Below are 16,984 nucleotides of genomic sequence, written 5' to 3'. Positions count from 1 at the left end.
ACAATGAATTGCTCATTCAGCCTGGGTGAACTGACAAACAGTCCAACAGTTGTCTTAATAGCTTGTTCTGAAAAGATATTTAAGTATCAAAATTTAACTAGGATAAAAATTTAAGATAAAGTAATATTTTGAAGCTAAAAAGAGAGAAAGAGAACACATACTTGTGCAATTCTTTTTCTTGCCGCTGTAGTTCTGATGAAAGCAAAACATTTTCCTTTTTTAGAGAATGGCATTCAGCTTCCAATACCTTCCATTCCTTTCTCAATTTCTCTAATTCACCTAAAATAGTCCAAAAATATATGTTAGTATAGGAACAAAACTGCCATATCAATTCAAAGGATAAATGGAAATATTTAAGAGGAGAAAATACTTTTATTTTCTTAAAAAGATGTCGATTTTACATAGGTGAGGGAGTCCTGGTGTGGCACTGTGGGTTAATGTGCCAGATTGCAAATCTGTTTGAACTGCAAGGTTGGCGGTTCAAGCTCACCAGCTGCTCCTTGGAAACCCTAGACAGGGTCGCTACAGGTCGGAACCGACTCGATGGCACTTCACAACAACAACAACTTGGTTTGAACCGCATGGTCGGCAGTTCAACCTCACCAGGCACTCCTTGGAAACCTATACAGGGTTGCTATGAGTCGAAACTGACTCGACGGCACTTAACAACAACTTTGATTCTTGGTATTTTGTAACTATATCTCAAGGAAGTCCCTTCACCTTGACCTTGCTGACTATTTTTGCCCCATCTTTATTTTTATGAGGCTGGCAAAATTTATATTATTTAAATACAACATTTTAATAAAAAATTAACTAATGTAGAACTTGCAGACCTGAAAAATATTTTTCGTAGTAGACCTTTATCACTACCAAAGAGAAAACACCCTTGTATGGATATTTTGTACAGATTATGAAGCTATCGTTGTCAAGAATTAAAAGCTTTATCTAAAATACATTCACGTACCTTGCAACCTTGTTGCTTCCTCTCTCTGTTGGTCCTCACACTGCTGACATCGAAGCTGGAAACTATTTTGCAGATTCACAATTTCTTTCTCATATTCGGAGGCTGCTTTCCGCCATCGCTCAAGCTCAGCTCGCACCTTTTTAAGCTCTTCTTGTAAAGAAGCAATGTCAGTGTCCCGCTCAGAGGCAGCCTTTTCTGCTGCCTGATGGAGGAACAAAATTTCATCTCGGGCACTAAGCAATTCATCTCGAGTGCTTGTAATTTCCTTGTCCTTCTCCTCTCGGAGATTCTCAATATCGATGTGCAACCTCTGAAGTTGGGCTAAAAAAGATATATTTATTCATCAATAATTAGGAATAAAAGAACAGCTTGTAGGAGACTGTAGTTACTGTATAGTCCACACTGTCTAGAACTTTCCCACCCTTTATTGTGTTTAAGTACATATAACAAAATATGTGCCACTTGATCCATTTTTACAGATAAAATTCAATGATATGAATTTTTGAATTTCAATAATGTCACCATACAGTGCAACCCATCCATTACTACTTATCCATTTGCATAAGTTTTTCATCACTTATAATAATAACTAAGTAACTCATTACCCCCTTTAAGCAACAACTACCTGTTTGCCCTTTTAACAACTCATAACCTTTGGTTGTTGTGTATTTTCCTATTCTAGATATTTCATATAACTGAAATCATATAATATTTGTTCTTCTGTGTCTGCTTTATTTTACTCACCACAATATTTTCAAAGAAAGAGGCTGTCTTCTTTTATTAAGCTATAAGTAATTGCATTTAACGCAGAAAATGTATATATATATATATATATATTTTTTTTTTTTTTAAACAAACAACTGTTCTTTATTTCCCACACACAAAAAAAGTTTTGGTATTTATTTATCTAGATTTATTTCTATGCATTTAAAACAAATGAAAACATATATTAAGTAGGAAGGGACCATAATATATATGGCTGTTGTTGTTAAGTGCTGTCAAGTCGGTTCCGACCCATAGTAACCCTGTACAGGGGTTTCCGAGGGTGTAAATCTTTATGGGAGTAGAAAGCCTCATCTTTCTCCCGTGGAGCAGCTGGTAGTTTCAAACCGCTGACCTTAAGGTTCGCAGCCCGATTTGTAACCACTACGCTACCAGATATAGTATATTCTATTCTGCTGGTGATATTTCTGTAACAGAAAATAGTTACGCTAGCACTTATTTGACCAATTCTTCCTTTTAAACATTTTAGGCTGTTTTTCGCTACTATAATGCAATCCTGATAAATTTCTTGCAGTTCTGCTGCTGCTGCGGTGTGCCTTGGAGTCGGTTCTGACTCATAGCGACACTGTACAGGGTTTCTGAAGCTGTAAATCTTTACGGTAGCACAACGCCTCATCTTTCTCCCGCGGAACGGCTGGTAGTTTCGAACTGCGGACCTTGCAGATCGCAGCCCGATTCGTAACCACTATGCTACCAGAGCTCCTTCTAGGATGGGGGAAAATCATCATTGAGAAAACTCTATGGAGTGCAGTTCAACTCTGACATACATGGGATCCTTGCCATATGAAAGTTGCTTTTTAAGACTGTAGGAAAGATTAAGGGGGAGCAGGTTCAAAATCTGACAAATATAATGGCCAGAGACAAAATGACTAGGACTTGTTTACAGTCCTGAAATATGCATGCTGATACCAGAGGCACTCAATGATGCCTGGGCAAAACAGCTTTAAGACAAAAGGCAGCACTATGGCACAGAATCTTTAAGGAACATTGCTCATACATAGTATACAATGGTAATAAAGATTCAAATCATATTTATATAAACTAATGTACTGCTGCTGCTGTGAGCCTGTAAAGGGTTTCCAAGGCTGTAAATTTTTACAGAACAGAAAGCTTCATCTTTCTCCCATGGAGCTGTTGGTGGATTCGAACTGCTAAGCTTGCTATTATGCCCAACACATAACCCACAATGCTACCAGAGTTCCTTAAACAAATGCATATTATAAACTAATAAGTATAATAAAGGTTTAAAGAGTTTTCAATCTAAAAAACACATACAGCATACTCCCTACATTTTAATTTCATTGCTATACAATCCAAAATTTTAAATAACTCAAGTGTGTCACTCAAAAATTAAAAAAAGAAGACTCAAAAGATTGGAATTTCTCTGGGATGTTTTAAGACAAATAATGAGTCCTCATTTTTTTTTTTTTTCTTGAACTGTGATTACTCGACTATTTAATTTCTTCTCATTCTATTTCTCAAACTAAAATTTTAAATCAACACCAGCTCCTTCTTTGCTATGAAGGCAAATGAAATCTGTTGGAAGCATTTTACTTTGAAATATCTCCCTTGGGCCTTTTACAATGCTAGTCTCATAACATCAGGGATAAAACATGACAAGTAACAGGGGTTTTTCTGGTCATCCTGCAACAACAGCCTAATACTGGAGTACTAGGGAGCCTTTGCTTGTATCTTCTTTAAAAAATGGAAAAGTCCCACACCAAGACCATGTATAATCTCAGGTTCTAGGGAAAACCCAAAACCATGAAAAATGGAGTCCCTCTGCATTCTTACTTTCCATTCCATTTCAGTCACTAAAAGCAAAAACAAATGGTAACAATCTCAGACACACTTGGGAGTATTCCGTACCTTGAAGAACCTGTATTTGTTTCGTGGATTCTTCAACTTGATTTCGATAAGCTTTTCTTTCTTCTTCCAAAAGAGCTAAAAGTGGAAACACAGTATATCTAGTTTTGTGATTAATTCAATATTCAGAACTGAATAGCTGGAAATTTCTAAGAAACGCTCTCCTATAAGATTCTTGAAGGAAACAATGGTTAGGTAATAAGTATTATTATTAACAGTTAGATAGTTTAAAGATTTTAGGATCACAATATAGTTGTTTTAAAAATAATCTATTCAATTTAGCAAGAGTTTTCTAGCCCTTGCATCACCATGAATATTTGCTATTCTTCATAAAAGAAGCATTCTTAACAGCTATTACCAAATAACTTAAAAAATGTTTTGAGCTCAAGCTTAAAAAACAGACTAAAATCTTCATGCTTAGCGTCAAGCACACAGTAGACACTGACAAGTAAGTAACTGCTGGCTGACACTTAAAAATTTATAGGTAGAATTTTTTTATTTTCATTCTAACTAACTAAATAAGCTTGGGTCCTCCAAAAGGTTCAAGTTAAAGTGAATACCAATTCTAATTGTTTTCAAGAAGCAGAAACCGAAGGAAGTAGTACAGGAAGTTTTTAGTTCCTCCTCAGTTGTGAATCCTCTTCATGGTTAGGAAGGTCATCTTAAAGTGTACAGAAGGACTCCCTAGGCCATTCATTTTCTCCTCATTCTAAAACTCGCTGAAGGTGCGGATCTACTGCAACTGGGTAATTACACATGAATCACATGGAGACTTGTGCTCTAGGGAACAGCACAGACTTCACCTGCTACAAAAGCTGTAGCTCATTACAGGTAAGTGAGCTCTGAGAAAAGAAAGCTGTGGACACATTAGGAAATTCTATACTGTATCTTAACCTTGCCTGGTTCTTCCCATTTATTGATAAATATACTACAAAATCACAGGAACCATCACTTCCTCTTATCTTATACTGAGTATCTAACAAGTATAATTCAAATTTGGAAATTTAAATACATTTTTTCCCCTTTAATTGGCTCACTGCTTAATATGTAATTACAATTAAGGCCTTGTGTTGGTATTTGTTGTTGGGAAGTGTTATCAAGTTAGTTCCGACTCATAGTAACCCTGTATAGTTTCCAAGGAGGAGCTGGTGGGTTTGACAGGCAGACCCTGTGGTTCGCAGTCCAGGGCTTATCCTACAATGCCAATAGGAGTCATTGATACAGGCCTTACTTATCTTATAGCAATGTTATGAAGAAGTTCAGCAAGGTTAAGTGAATTTCCCAAGATCACATATCTAATAAAGTTGTAGATCTAGAGGAAGATACAAGTACTATTTCTTTGGACTCCAAGTTTGGGGCTATTCAGCTATATCATGTTGCTTCGACAAGTCCCCTAGAGAATCAAAACAATCTTGATCTCACCTTGAAGCTCAAAGCATTTTTGTTTACTTGTTCTAGCTAGTTCCTGGGCTTCAATCAATTCCTTGCGAAGATGCTGAATTTCTTGTTTTGTCTCAATTTCTGACTGTGCACCCTGTAAGTCATCTGACAAAAACATGTTTATTTTAAAAGCAAGAGTTAGTATCACACTAAAATCTCTCAAACCAAAGACCAGCAGTCTCTTTTATGTTTAGACATGCATTGTTAAACAATACAGCACAACTGAATTAAATAAAACTTAGAAGCAAATTATAGTAAGCATTTTAACTTAGAGAAAGAACACAAATATAGTTAACAAACGTTAGTATTTAGTGGCAATGGTACTGTAAAATACATATTAATATATACTGAGTTATATATATTTTACTCATATAGAAGTTATGTAAGGCTTGAAATCCAGTGAGATGGGCAAAATGCTATTCTTCATCAATTTTGAATTTTCCTGATAATAAGTCAGAAAAATTTCACTTGCAACTTCACTGGAAATGGAAAAACAAAATTAAACTTTTCTTCAAGAAAAATCATTTTTGCACAAACTTTCCAGTTTTGGGATATAAAATAAAAACTCCATCTGGTCAGGGACTATGCCAACTTTGTCATGACTGTTTCCCTAACACCAAATATATAACAAATAAATATTTGCTGAATGATTCCATGATTTAGCCAAAACGCTTTTAATGAAATAAATGAGATTGAGCCATAAAACTTAAATATTCTCCCCTCCCCTAAAAGCTTTTCTTTTCAACCACTATGGTCATCTGTCATTGCATTAAAATTTTCTGCTACTTCACGAACACTGCCTGAAATAAACATAGGATTATTGTTGTTAAGTGCTGCCCCATCAGTGCTGACTCATAGTGACCCTGTATAGGGTTCAAAATCCGACCATACAGTTTGCAGTCTACATTTGTGCCACACCAGTACACCAAATACAGAATTAAATAGCATACATTCCTCTAGTGCATTCTATTTGACTATTACTTTGACTTACATGTACTTCAGTCATAACTACTTGAACCCATTAAAAAAAGAGCTAAGACTAACTTTTCACAAGATAATTACAATAGGTCTTCGATACTATATGTGTATTTTTTTAAACTCTTAGATTATGCCTATTTTCCCAGTCACACATTTTGATTCTGAATTCATCTTCTCTAGTCAAAAGGTTTCATAGTGAGAAAGACATTATGTAGCGGCAGGGAGGGGTATTGTCACAGCAACCAAAAAACTTCTCTCACAACCAATTCCTTTCTAGGGCCAAGCCAAGCCCCTGCTGAGAATTTGCATTTATAACAAATTCCCAGGCAATGTTAATGATTCCACCCCAGCTATCCTGAATCAGAATCTATATTTTCACAAGATCCTGAAGTGATTTTTATGTATAGTAATTGAGAACCACTACTCTATTGGAGGGTCTCAGAATTGGTCCCTAACCAGTAGCATTAAGCATCTCTTGGCAACTTGTTAGAAACGCAAATTTTCAGCAGGACGTCAAACCAGAATGAACTGGTTGGAAGCCCAGCTCACAACTCTTTAAATACTACACAATGGAATCTGCAAAAGGTCCTATTAGCGCACTCCCCCGCTCCATCTCTAGAATAGCCATTACGTATGGCAATGTATTATTTTTAAGGGCATTTAAGAGGGAAGTGACATGATACCTACTTCTTATTTTCAAGAGTTTAGCAAAACAATATCAACATACAATTCTAGAATAGTTTCCTAGCTCTACGTTCAAGTTTTCCAATCTTAGCACTATTGACATTTTAGGCTAGATAATTTTTTGCTGTGGGGCTGTATGTGCATTGAAGGATGACAGCAGCATTGTCTACCCCCAGGAGTCATAACCAACTGGTCTCCCAGCATTGCCAAATGTCCCCTGGGGGTGGGAGTGGGATATAGAATTGCCCCATGTTGAGAAGCACTGCTCTATGCTAATAATTTGATTATTGTTATTAGTTGCTATCAAGTCTGAAACGACTTACACATGCTTACATTGCTTGAAAGTAGCAGAGTTGCTACTCAATTGCCTTTCCCATTCATCACGGTACTTCTTTAGTTACAACATAGGAATTACGTGGCATGCTGTTTAAACAACCAATTCTTATTTCTTCTCTAAAAATAGGAGGATTCCTGTCATTGTTTTCTTTTTAGTGACAAATATGAAACACAAATGTTTCATACATATGCAACATCCATACCAGATGTCTAATACAATACTAAAAAAATAGTAGGCACTTAACTACCTGATTAATATATCAGGTAACCAAAGATTTGTATAAGGAATAATATATAGCCAGATCTCAAATAAACATAATCATAAGTGAGTTAATATAACAATTAAAAGACTAAAATTTTGTTTTGCTTCAAGGAAAGAAGTCTTTTTATAAATGACAAATCATATATAAACACTCCCTTAGATCAGTGATATTGCAGAAAACAATGAGACATTTCAAAATAAATAGGACTGGAACAAATTTTATGGTAAATAATTATGTTTCAAGAGACTGGATATGAGCTAGGCAATAACGAGTTACACTAACCCTATCAGTTTAATACTAACAAATAAATAAAATAATAATAAAGAATAAATTGTTGTTGTTGTTGTGAAGTGCCGTCGAGTCTATTCCGACCCACAGTGACCCTGTCTAGGGTTTCCTAGGAGCAGCTGGTGAGCTAAACTGCCAACCCTGCAGTTTAAATGGCTTTGCAGTCTGGCACATTAACCCACAGCACCACACCAGGCCTCCAAATAATAAATAAAATACTATTATTTGGATCTACTATTTCCAAATTAGTTCTTTGGGCCACATAATGAGAAGGGTCTGTATTTTAATTACAGCAAATAAGATGTTATGAATCAAATAATGTAAACACACAAACTGCACAGTATTCAATCATAAAAGTAGATACCAAATAAAAAAGTTTTAACAAATCAAGTTTGATATAAGTACAAATAACTATATTCTACCTAATCAAGTAATTACAGTATAGATCCTCTTTCCAGAAATCCAGATGCCAAATTTTTACCAAAGACCAATGAGAACTGTCTTTGTGCTAACGTTGATCAAGAGTTCATTGTATTTCCTAAGATGCTGCGGGAAAATGAATTCTTAGTTTATTGTGGCATGGGTCTGCTCTTTTGTATTAATCTACTTCACAACTGTGGGAAAGTTCTGTGATCTGTACTGATGAAAAGTGTTTAGATGAAGTGCAATGAAAGTCTTACTGTGCCAACTCCTTCTCATTTAGATGTAAAAGTCGGATGAAAATAAATGATTTTTAGAAGTTATAGTGAGGTAGCAAGATGAATAGAATCTGTTTTCCCCTTAACACACATGGTCCCATGGAGAATCTAGGCCAGCTTTTCTCAGACCACTGCTAAATCCTGCAAAGAGATCCATATCACACAAGAATATACTAAATTAACCAGTCCTGGCACACAAAATATCTAAATGGCAACTAATTAATTTAGTGTCAACAAATATCTTCAGAAGAGTGACTGGAGATTCAACTTAAATTTTGACCTTTGCTCTAATGTGCTTGAAGCACTTTGAATCACTTGATAAAGGGTTAAATCAAAGCATTTCTTCTCAAGTTCTAGTCTGGCTGGTAGCTAATGTGCTCACCTCTGTCATTTCATTAACTGACATTAGTGATTTTGCTGAGGTGTGGCCAGGAGGGTACACAATTACTCTGAAGTTGTAGGTTTGGTTTATGAGAACAGCCTTCACAATGGGGAAAGAATTCTCCACAGCAGGATATGCAGCCATGCAAGATAGGCCCAGGTCAGCCTGTGGATTTAACCTGGGCAGCAACAGCCTTGTATTTTGAGTTTCATCCCACTGTCACCCATTCTGACTAGCCTGGTTCTGTTGTACAGTTGTATTGTTTGTTGACTACTTGTCCGCTCTACTGTTCTTTTCTTTCTCTATAAATCTCTCCCCGTCCCCTGCCCCTACCACCTTCTACCTCGATTCAGAGAATTCCCAAACTGCTACTGACTTCTATATGACCGTTTTATCATTTCACCACATTTGCCCATATTGCCTACTTTGCACAACACCTGCACTCTTTCACACTTCATTCCTGCAATGGATTAAATTGTGTTCCCCCAAATGTGTTGTAGACGTTAACCCCTATACTTGTGTATATAATCAATTTGGGAAAAGAGTTTTATTTATTATGCTAACGAGGCCATATCCATGTAAGGTGTATCTTAAGTCAATCACTTTTGAGCTTTAAACCAAAAAGAGACAGGAGTCATGTCAGGTCGTGAAGATCGCCACAGAATTGAGGAACAAAAGCTGAAGAGAGGCTTCTTCCAGATAAGACCTTCCTCCAGAGCCAAAAGAGAGAGCTTTACCCCAACAAAAAGAGCCAGCACCCTAAATTCAGGCTTCCAGTCTTCTAAACTGTGAGAAAATAAATTTGTTTGTTAAAGCTGCTCACTTGTGCTATTTCTGTTACAACAACCAAAGAAACGAAGACCGAAGACACCTCCTGACGATGTTATGACTACTTTAAATATGATTTCAATTTGTGCTGTTTTAAAGAAATAATCCTTTTTACCTTCTTACTGTACTGTCACTAGCTTTCAACCACCTCCTTAGGAAAGCCTATCCTCCTGACCATAGCTCTACCGCAGCCCTGGCACTGGCCAGGAAGTTAGCTGGGCTCCCCATGTTTCAATCACTTATTAAACACTTAGGATACTAGCAACAGCTTTCTTTTTCCCATAAGACTGCAGCCTCCTCGTATCTCTTATCTCTGTATCTGCAGGTTCAAAGAAATGGTTAAGAAATATATGAAAATGTTTTTTGTTTTTGGTTCTAGTTTCTGACCTGCACTTCCAGCTGCATCTCCGGTTCCTAGAGTGACCAAGTAACTGGGATACCTGTGAGTATTACTGGAGCACTTTTAATAATTATGCTGGGACAACAGACATACATGGCTCTAGACCTATTCATCACCCTTTCTGATCAGCATGTGGCAAACTGCTATCCTTGCTTTTCCATCCACAGCTCCTCCGCTTCCAGAAATAAAAATCTGTGTTTAAGAACACTGCTATCTTTTCAGTCACTCAGAGTCAAATGCATGAATTTGATCAGACTCCCATTTGTCTTCCATATTCGTTTTTTCAGATCTATGGATTCTAGATGAGATTACCAAGGGAGAAAGGATAAAGCCAATAATAAGCCCCTCCCCTGGATTTTGTTCTTTCCTTTAAACTTTCACAGCCATCATCCTAGTTTAGACTCTCAAGGATTACTTAAGCCTCCAAATTAGGCTCTCATCTCACGTGCACATGAAAGTTGGACAGTGAATATGGAACACCACAGATGAATGAAATCATTTGAGTTATGTTGTTGGAGAAGAATATTAAAGTACCACGGACTGCCAGAAGAATAAACAGATCTGTGTTGGAAGAGGTACAGGCAGAAGGCTCCTTAGAAGCCAGAACAGTGAGACTTCGTCTCTCACATTTCAGACATGTGATCAGCAAGAACCAGTCCCTGGAGAAAGATGTCATGCTTGGTAAGCGGGAGGTCTGGTGAAAAAGAGGAAGAAGCCCCAACAAGATGGATTTACACAGTGGCAGCAACAATAGGCCCAACCGTCACAACATCTGTGAGGATGGCACAGGACCAGGCAATGTTGTGTTCTGTTGTGCATAAGGTCGACCTGAGTCAGAACCGACCCAATGGCACCTAACAAGCCTCTAGCCAACTTCTGTTCATCCAATAAACCTCTCCCAAATATGTCTGATTCTATCATTTAGAAGTTACTGATTCCTGCATAATAATTAAGTCAACTTACAAAACACTCAAATGAACAGATGAATAAAGTTTAAGTATACTTGTCAATCTCCAAGCCCAACCCATATATATAGCTTGTGATTTAAGATATTTTCTTTTCTGGGAGGGAATGTGTAGCTTTTCATCTTATAAACACACACACGCACAATATCTAAAAGAAATAACTAAAAATGCATAATATATATAAAAAAAAGATGAAATACTATTGTGACATCAAAATAAAAAAAAGTAATCACTTAGAGTCCTGGTGTGGGGCTATGGATTAATGCGCCAGATTGCAAAGCCATTTGAACTGCAAGGTCAGTGGTTCAAGCTAACCAGCTGCCCCTTGGAAACCCTATACAGGTCGCTATGGGTTGGAATCAACTCGACGGCACTTGACAACAACAACAACAATCCCTTAATAGCAAGTATTCAGTCAGAATTCAAATTTTCCCACTGTCTCTAATTTCTTTTACTGTTGGATTGTTTGAATAATGATCCAAACAAGGTTTACATATTACATTAATACATCTTTTGCACCTCTTTAAACCTATGTTGTTGTTGTGAAGGGCCATCAAGTCGGTTCTAACTCATGGCAACCCTGTATAGGGTTTGCAAGGAGCAGATCATGAGTTTGAACCACCGACCTTGTGGTCCAGTGCATTATCCTGTAGTGTCATACCACGACTCCTTTTTGCCGATTGTTGTTGTTGTTGAGTGCTGTTGAGTCGATTCTGACTTATAGCAACCCTGTATAGGGTTTATGAGAAGTGGCTGGTTAAGCTTGAACCCTTACAGTACAAACCGACCTTGCATTTGAGTGCTTGTTTGTTTTCTATAATTTATTTGTTGAAGAAACTGGGTCATGTGGCTTACAATATTTGCCACACTGGAGATTTTGTTGGTTGTGGCCCTACTATAACATTTAAAAAACATGTCTTCATTTTATGTCCAGCAAGCTGGCAGGTGATCTAGAATCTTGGTCAGCTTCAGAATCAGTTTTCTGTCATGAATATGCCATATATGTTACACACTTTCAGGGCCATCTGAAATAATACTTCTCTGAAGCTCAAATTGATTTTCTACCATAAGCTCCAAAACAAAAAACTTACACATTCTCCTTCCTTTGACTCCCAAAGACAAAATTCACCAGAAGTGGCTTCTTATCACCTGTATCCCTTCTATCACCAACTTGGCTAAAAAACCTCAAATCCCAAGAAAAATCTCACAAAACTTCGAAGCCAATGGAATCTCTGGCATAGTTTCCTAAATAGAGCAAATCTGTATTAGATACCATCTGGATTCAATTCTTTTTTTTAAATTTGAAGTGTAGAAAGTGTGAGTCAAGACATATCTTTATTACTCTTTCAGAAGTAGCATAAATTGATTGAAAACAATATTTCAGGAAAAATATATCTACTATAATCATTTTATTAACAACTTATGGTGCATATTTAATCTACTTTATTTTTTTTTTGTTGTTATTTAATGTTTTAGATTGTTTTTCTAATCCTTTAGATGACTAAAGTGGACAGTGGTACATTATAATACTAAATCAAGCTTAGTTGTTTATTAAAAAGAAGAGATAAGACATAAAAATACTGGATCAAGAAGCTAGGCAGAGGGTATGAATGAGGAAATAATGGAGCTGCTTAAATGAAGCTCCTTTCTGCAGCTCTAAAGGTTAACACTGTGGTCTAATAATTTAGTCTCTTCCTTTAAAAAAGAAAACTTCTGTCAGCCTATTGAATCTAATTATACAGATTACAAACCATAACCATGCATGACCAAGCATTAACCAAATGTTTCTAATTAAGTACCACAGTGTACAACATTTTAAAGAATTTATACAACTCTTAAAAAAGAAAAACAATGGATTAATAAGCCAAACACTGCTATCAATTAAAGCAATGGTGAGGGTTTCTTGGAAACTCTAAAAATAAATATACCTGCTTCTAACTGGCTGATTTTTTCTCTACATTTAATCACTGACTGAATTAACAGTCTGTTTAAAAAAAAAAACAAAAAAAAAAACAAGCTGCAATAATCTTTCAGTAGCTGTTGATTAATATACTACATATTTACCTAACAAAAGCTGAAAATCATACAAAACTGTTAAGAAGGTTATGAGGGTTTGCTTTTGTTTTGTCACCTAACTTAAAGCAAGGCTAGGGAAACTCTGACCTGACTCTCTGACTTTCACCAGATGGCAGTGTCAGATGGGTAATAGTCTCATGCCCTCTCCACTTCCAAGCTCTCTCATGCCCACAACTTCCCCCTTTCATTCTTTCTTCCTTAACCCTCACTTCCCAGACATAAATTCTACCTTACCAGTATTCACAGTAAGCTGAAATAAATTAAAATTGTATAATGGACTTACTCAAAAAGCTTCTCTTTAAATTTTTATTGCAATTTTGATGATATTCAAGATTGTGGCATAGATGGATCTGATTTTTAAAACTTGTTATTATATAAAATCTCAAACATACACAAAAGAGGAATAGTATAATAAACCTCCATGCACTCATTTTTTAACTACAATAATCATTAATTCACAGTGACCATCCTCATTTCATCAATTTCTCTTAACATTCTAATTAATTTAGAATTACTTATATATCTTCAACAGTGTCAGATAGGATTGCTTTTATTAATCACAACCATCATTATCACTGCTGGTGTCTTTAATATGTTGGTCAGCACAGTATAACCTCAACACACAATGGTAAGGAGTTTATAAGCACTGTTGTCGAGTTGGTTCTGACTCATAGCGACCCTGTAGAGGGTTTCCAAGGAGTGGCTGGTGGGTTTGAACGGCTGACCTTACTGTTAGCATACAGTGTTTATAGTCTCACAATAATCCTATGAAGTAGTTTTTGACAACTGAAGAAACAAAAGCACAGAGAAGTTATGTAATTTGTGTACAATCATATTACAAGTAAATAACAGAGCTGGGATTGAACCCAGAGCTCTTTGACTCTTACCTTCTTAGCTAGAATGTTGTTTCCCTACTTTTATAGCTTTGATCTAAGGAGACTACCATTAATTCATTCATCAAACATATGAATTTTACTTAACACCTACCATTGTGGTAGGCAATAGGATGAAAAGTAAAAATCTAACAGACTACACATAAAACCACAAAAGCACCAATAATAATTGGGTATAATTAACACAGAGTCCTGGTGTGGTGTTGTGGGTTAATGTGCTAGACTGCAAAGTCACTTTGAAATGCAAGGTCAGCGGTTCAAGCTCACCAGCTGTTTCATCAGAAATCCTAAACAGAGTCGCTATAGGTCAGAACCAATTCAATGGCACTTAACAACAACTTAATTAACACAATCACAAATGCTGATTATAAATCAATCTGAACTTAACTGTTGCTGTTTCTCTATGTTCCCACAAATGTCCAGCAGTTCTGACATTTTTCTCAGTATCAGTATTGTACATAATAACTTTACTGTATTTCTAAGAAAAGTTGTATATATTGTATCCAAGATGAGATTTATGGACTGTGAAAACATTAACTTACATTCATACTATGACACTAACAATAAAGCATGTCTAATCAACATCCCAGGTCACTTGAGAAGAGTACAGATCAGTAGGAGTCCTGGAAACTACGACCACACTTAAGGACACGTTGGCAATTGCTGCCTGGGTCAGCAATCCTCAGGGTCTTCCCTTGGTAGTAGAATGAGATTAAAGGTGGCTCAAAGGGCCATGTGATCGCTAATATCCACAGGGAAGAAAAGAAAAGGCCCGGCTGCTCAGACCTAAGAATCCTGACAGAATGTGGGTAATCTCTTTGCTAACCACACTGTACAACTAGGCCCAGTAGGGTCATGCAGGGTAAAACTAGGGCCTCAATATATAGCCCCAAACGCCGGGTCTTGGACCAGAAGATTCTAACAGACCAAAGAGAAGCACAGACACTCCTCCACAGAGAAACTTTCACAGACTGCCCCTCCACTACTATCATGTTCAAACCACTGTGCTGGGGCTTCAAAAAAAATGTGGAAAAATTCTATTATCTTCTAATTCCATTTTTCCACAAACTTTTTGAGTCTCCTCATATAATCAGCCAATATGTAAGACATTAAATGCCGACAATTATAGATTTATCTTTAAGGTCTTTTTTTTAAAAGTGTTTTTATAATGCTGATTTATTTTCTACCTATTTCATCCTAAATAATTACATTCCAAGAAATAAATTTACTTCCATTTAAGTGAGATAACTGAAAGAGTTCTTGATAAATATTGTTTATCTGGTTAATTTGTTAAGTACCGTCGAGTCAGTTCAGACCCATAGCAACCCTGTATACGGTTTCCAAGAAGCAGCTGGTGGGTTTGAACTGCTGACCTTGTGGTTCGCAGTCCGTTGCTGATCCTACAGCATCACACCAGGAGTACACTGCTTATCTTAGCCCTATCTAATAATTCTCAGCCTACCATTTCTAGAAAAGTATTTTAAGAACCCGGGAGTATTTATCAGTGGAATTGGAGGACAGAAAAAGAGGATAATAAATTCTTTCAAGAAAGTTCATATTTTCATCTTTTCCTAATTTATGTTAAAAGTGGCCATAAACAAAAAAACAATGCTGCATTTTATATTTTACTACGCATTTCTTGGCCCTTAGTAACATTAATTGTTCTACATTATTCTACAATTTAAATACAAACACTGGGCACCGGCACCAGCACCAGTACGTTAAATTGAAGTTGCTACTATATTACAAAGTAGAGACCTGGTGTGGCACTGTAGGGCAAGCAATGGACCGCAAGGTCAGTGGTTCAAATGCATCAGCCACTTCTCGGAAACCCTATATAGGGTTGCTATGAGTCAGAACCAACTCAATGGCACTAAATAACAACAACATCTTAATATCATAACTAAAACTCAACATTTCACATAAAATATAAGACTGATTCTGATGTTCTGTTTAAAAAACTGTAAAAATAAGAAAACATACCTTTTAATAGGGACACTTTAGCAAGGGGTTCGTTTAGGTCTTGCTCATCCATTTGGGCGTCTACATTGGGGGAAAAAGGGGTAATTACACACAAGACACAGAACTACCAGCAAACTATCATTATCAAAATAAATAACTAGAATTCAGGCAGCTACTGTATTTAGATAACTGAAAGTAGTTTTAGCAAAGCATCCCAAGGCTCAAGGGAATGACTTGAGAAATGGCAGCACTGCTTTTCCACCTAATAAAAGCATTCCCATCCCCACCCTTATTCACCTGCACACTTGAACTGCATCATCAGCCACAATCACATCTGGGGATTTGGTAAAAAACTCACCTGTAGTGTCGTCGCTGCTTTTTTCCTTGCTTGGACTCAGGGTATCCGATAAATCAGATTCCTTTGCTCTTGCCTGGTTTTCTACCAAGAAAAAATGAAAAGTAAACTCTCATTACAGTTAAACATCTTATATCAATAAACGTCTGCTTCAGGCTATGAGTGCTCAAAATCTGCCAGCATGCAAGTACTTTTTAAATTAACTGAGGCACTGGAATCTTGTATTTCGTCACCATCCTAGTCCATAATGGAATGCTTGTTATTACACGTAACTCATATTAAAATCTAACATTGATTCTGTCTGCTGTGCAGAGGGCTTGGGCTTTTGTTCAAGGCTGTACCCTTGCCAAGTGGAAATATAAATGAGGCTAGCTTTGCTAAAGTATTCAGAGAACTACAACAAAGACAATACAATTCTTAAGCAGCATGGACACTGTCTGAAGATGATGAAAGGAAATGACTCCAATACAGGAAAACAGTGTCGAGCTAAAAGGGTGTCTTAGTAATATTTAATTATACATTAAAACTGCAAAGCTCACAATTATTTGGTTTACAGTAGAAACATTTAATTACTAAAGAAAATAGAACTGTATGTGAATTATGTTGAGTAAAATTTACCATTAAGAAAAGTTTTGAAATTATTTGCACTGGCAAACTGCTTGACTCAATAAAGTTAAGAAAGACTTCCTTAGCTTCAACTAATTGACTTCAAAAATCCTAAATGTAGGTCAAACTGTTAATTAACTATAACTAAGCAATGAATTAGGAGTACTGGTGTGGCACTGTAGTTTAATGCTCCAGACGGCAAAGCCGTTTGAACTGT

The 16,984-nt window shown here is 36.6% G+C and overlaps 1 protein-coding gene across 3 annotated transcripts in view; it reads right to left on the bottom strand.

The window, feature by feature from the left end:
• Positions 1-16,984, bottom strand: part of SLMAP (sarcolemma associated protein) — a 178,636-nt gene that overhangs the window by 13,610 nt on the left and 148,042 nt on the right. For all 3 annotated transcript variants that reach the window (XM_006862073.1, XM_006862072.1, XM_006862074.1), the window contains 6 exons: positions 16,165-16,245; positions 15,828-15,887; positions 5,036-5,158; positions 3,617-3,691; positions 965-1,285; positions 162-279 (listed from right to left, as the gene is read on the bottom strand). In XM_006862073.1, the coding sequence (XP_006862135.1) occupies positions 162-279; positions 965-1,285; positions 3,617-3,691; positions 5,036-5,158; positions 15,828-15,887; positions 16,165-16,245 (778 nt within the window). The remainder of the gene's footprint in view (positions 1-161; positions 280-964; positions 1,286-3,616; positions 3,692-5,035; positions 5,159-15,827; positions 15,888-16,164; positions 16,246-16,984) is intronic.

Source organism: Chrysochloris asiatica, unplaced genomic scaffold, assembly GCF_000296735.1.
Source record: "Chrysochloris asiatica unplaced genomic scaffold, ChrAsi1.0 scaffold00046, whole genome shotgun sequence".
Classification (NCBI taxonomy): Eukaryota; Metazoa; Chordata; class Mammalia; order Afrosoricida; family Chrysochloridae; genus Chrysochloris; species Chrysochloris asiatica.
The sequence above is the reverse complement of the archived record's forward strand: the minus strand, read 5'-3'. Positions and strand labels throughout refer to the sequence as shown.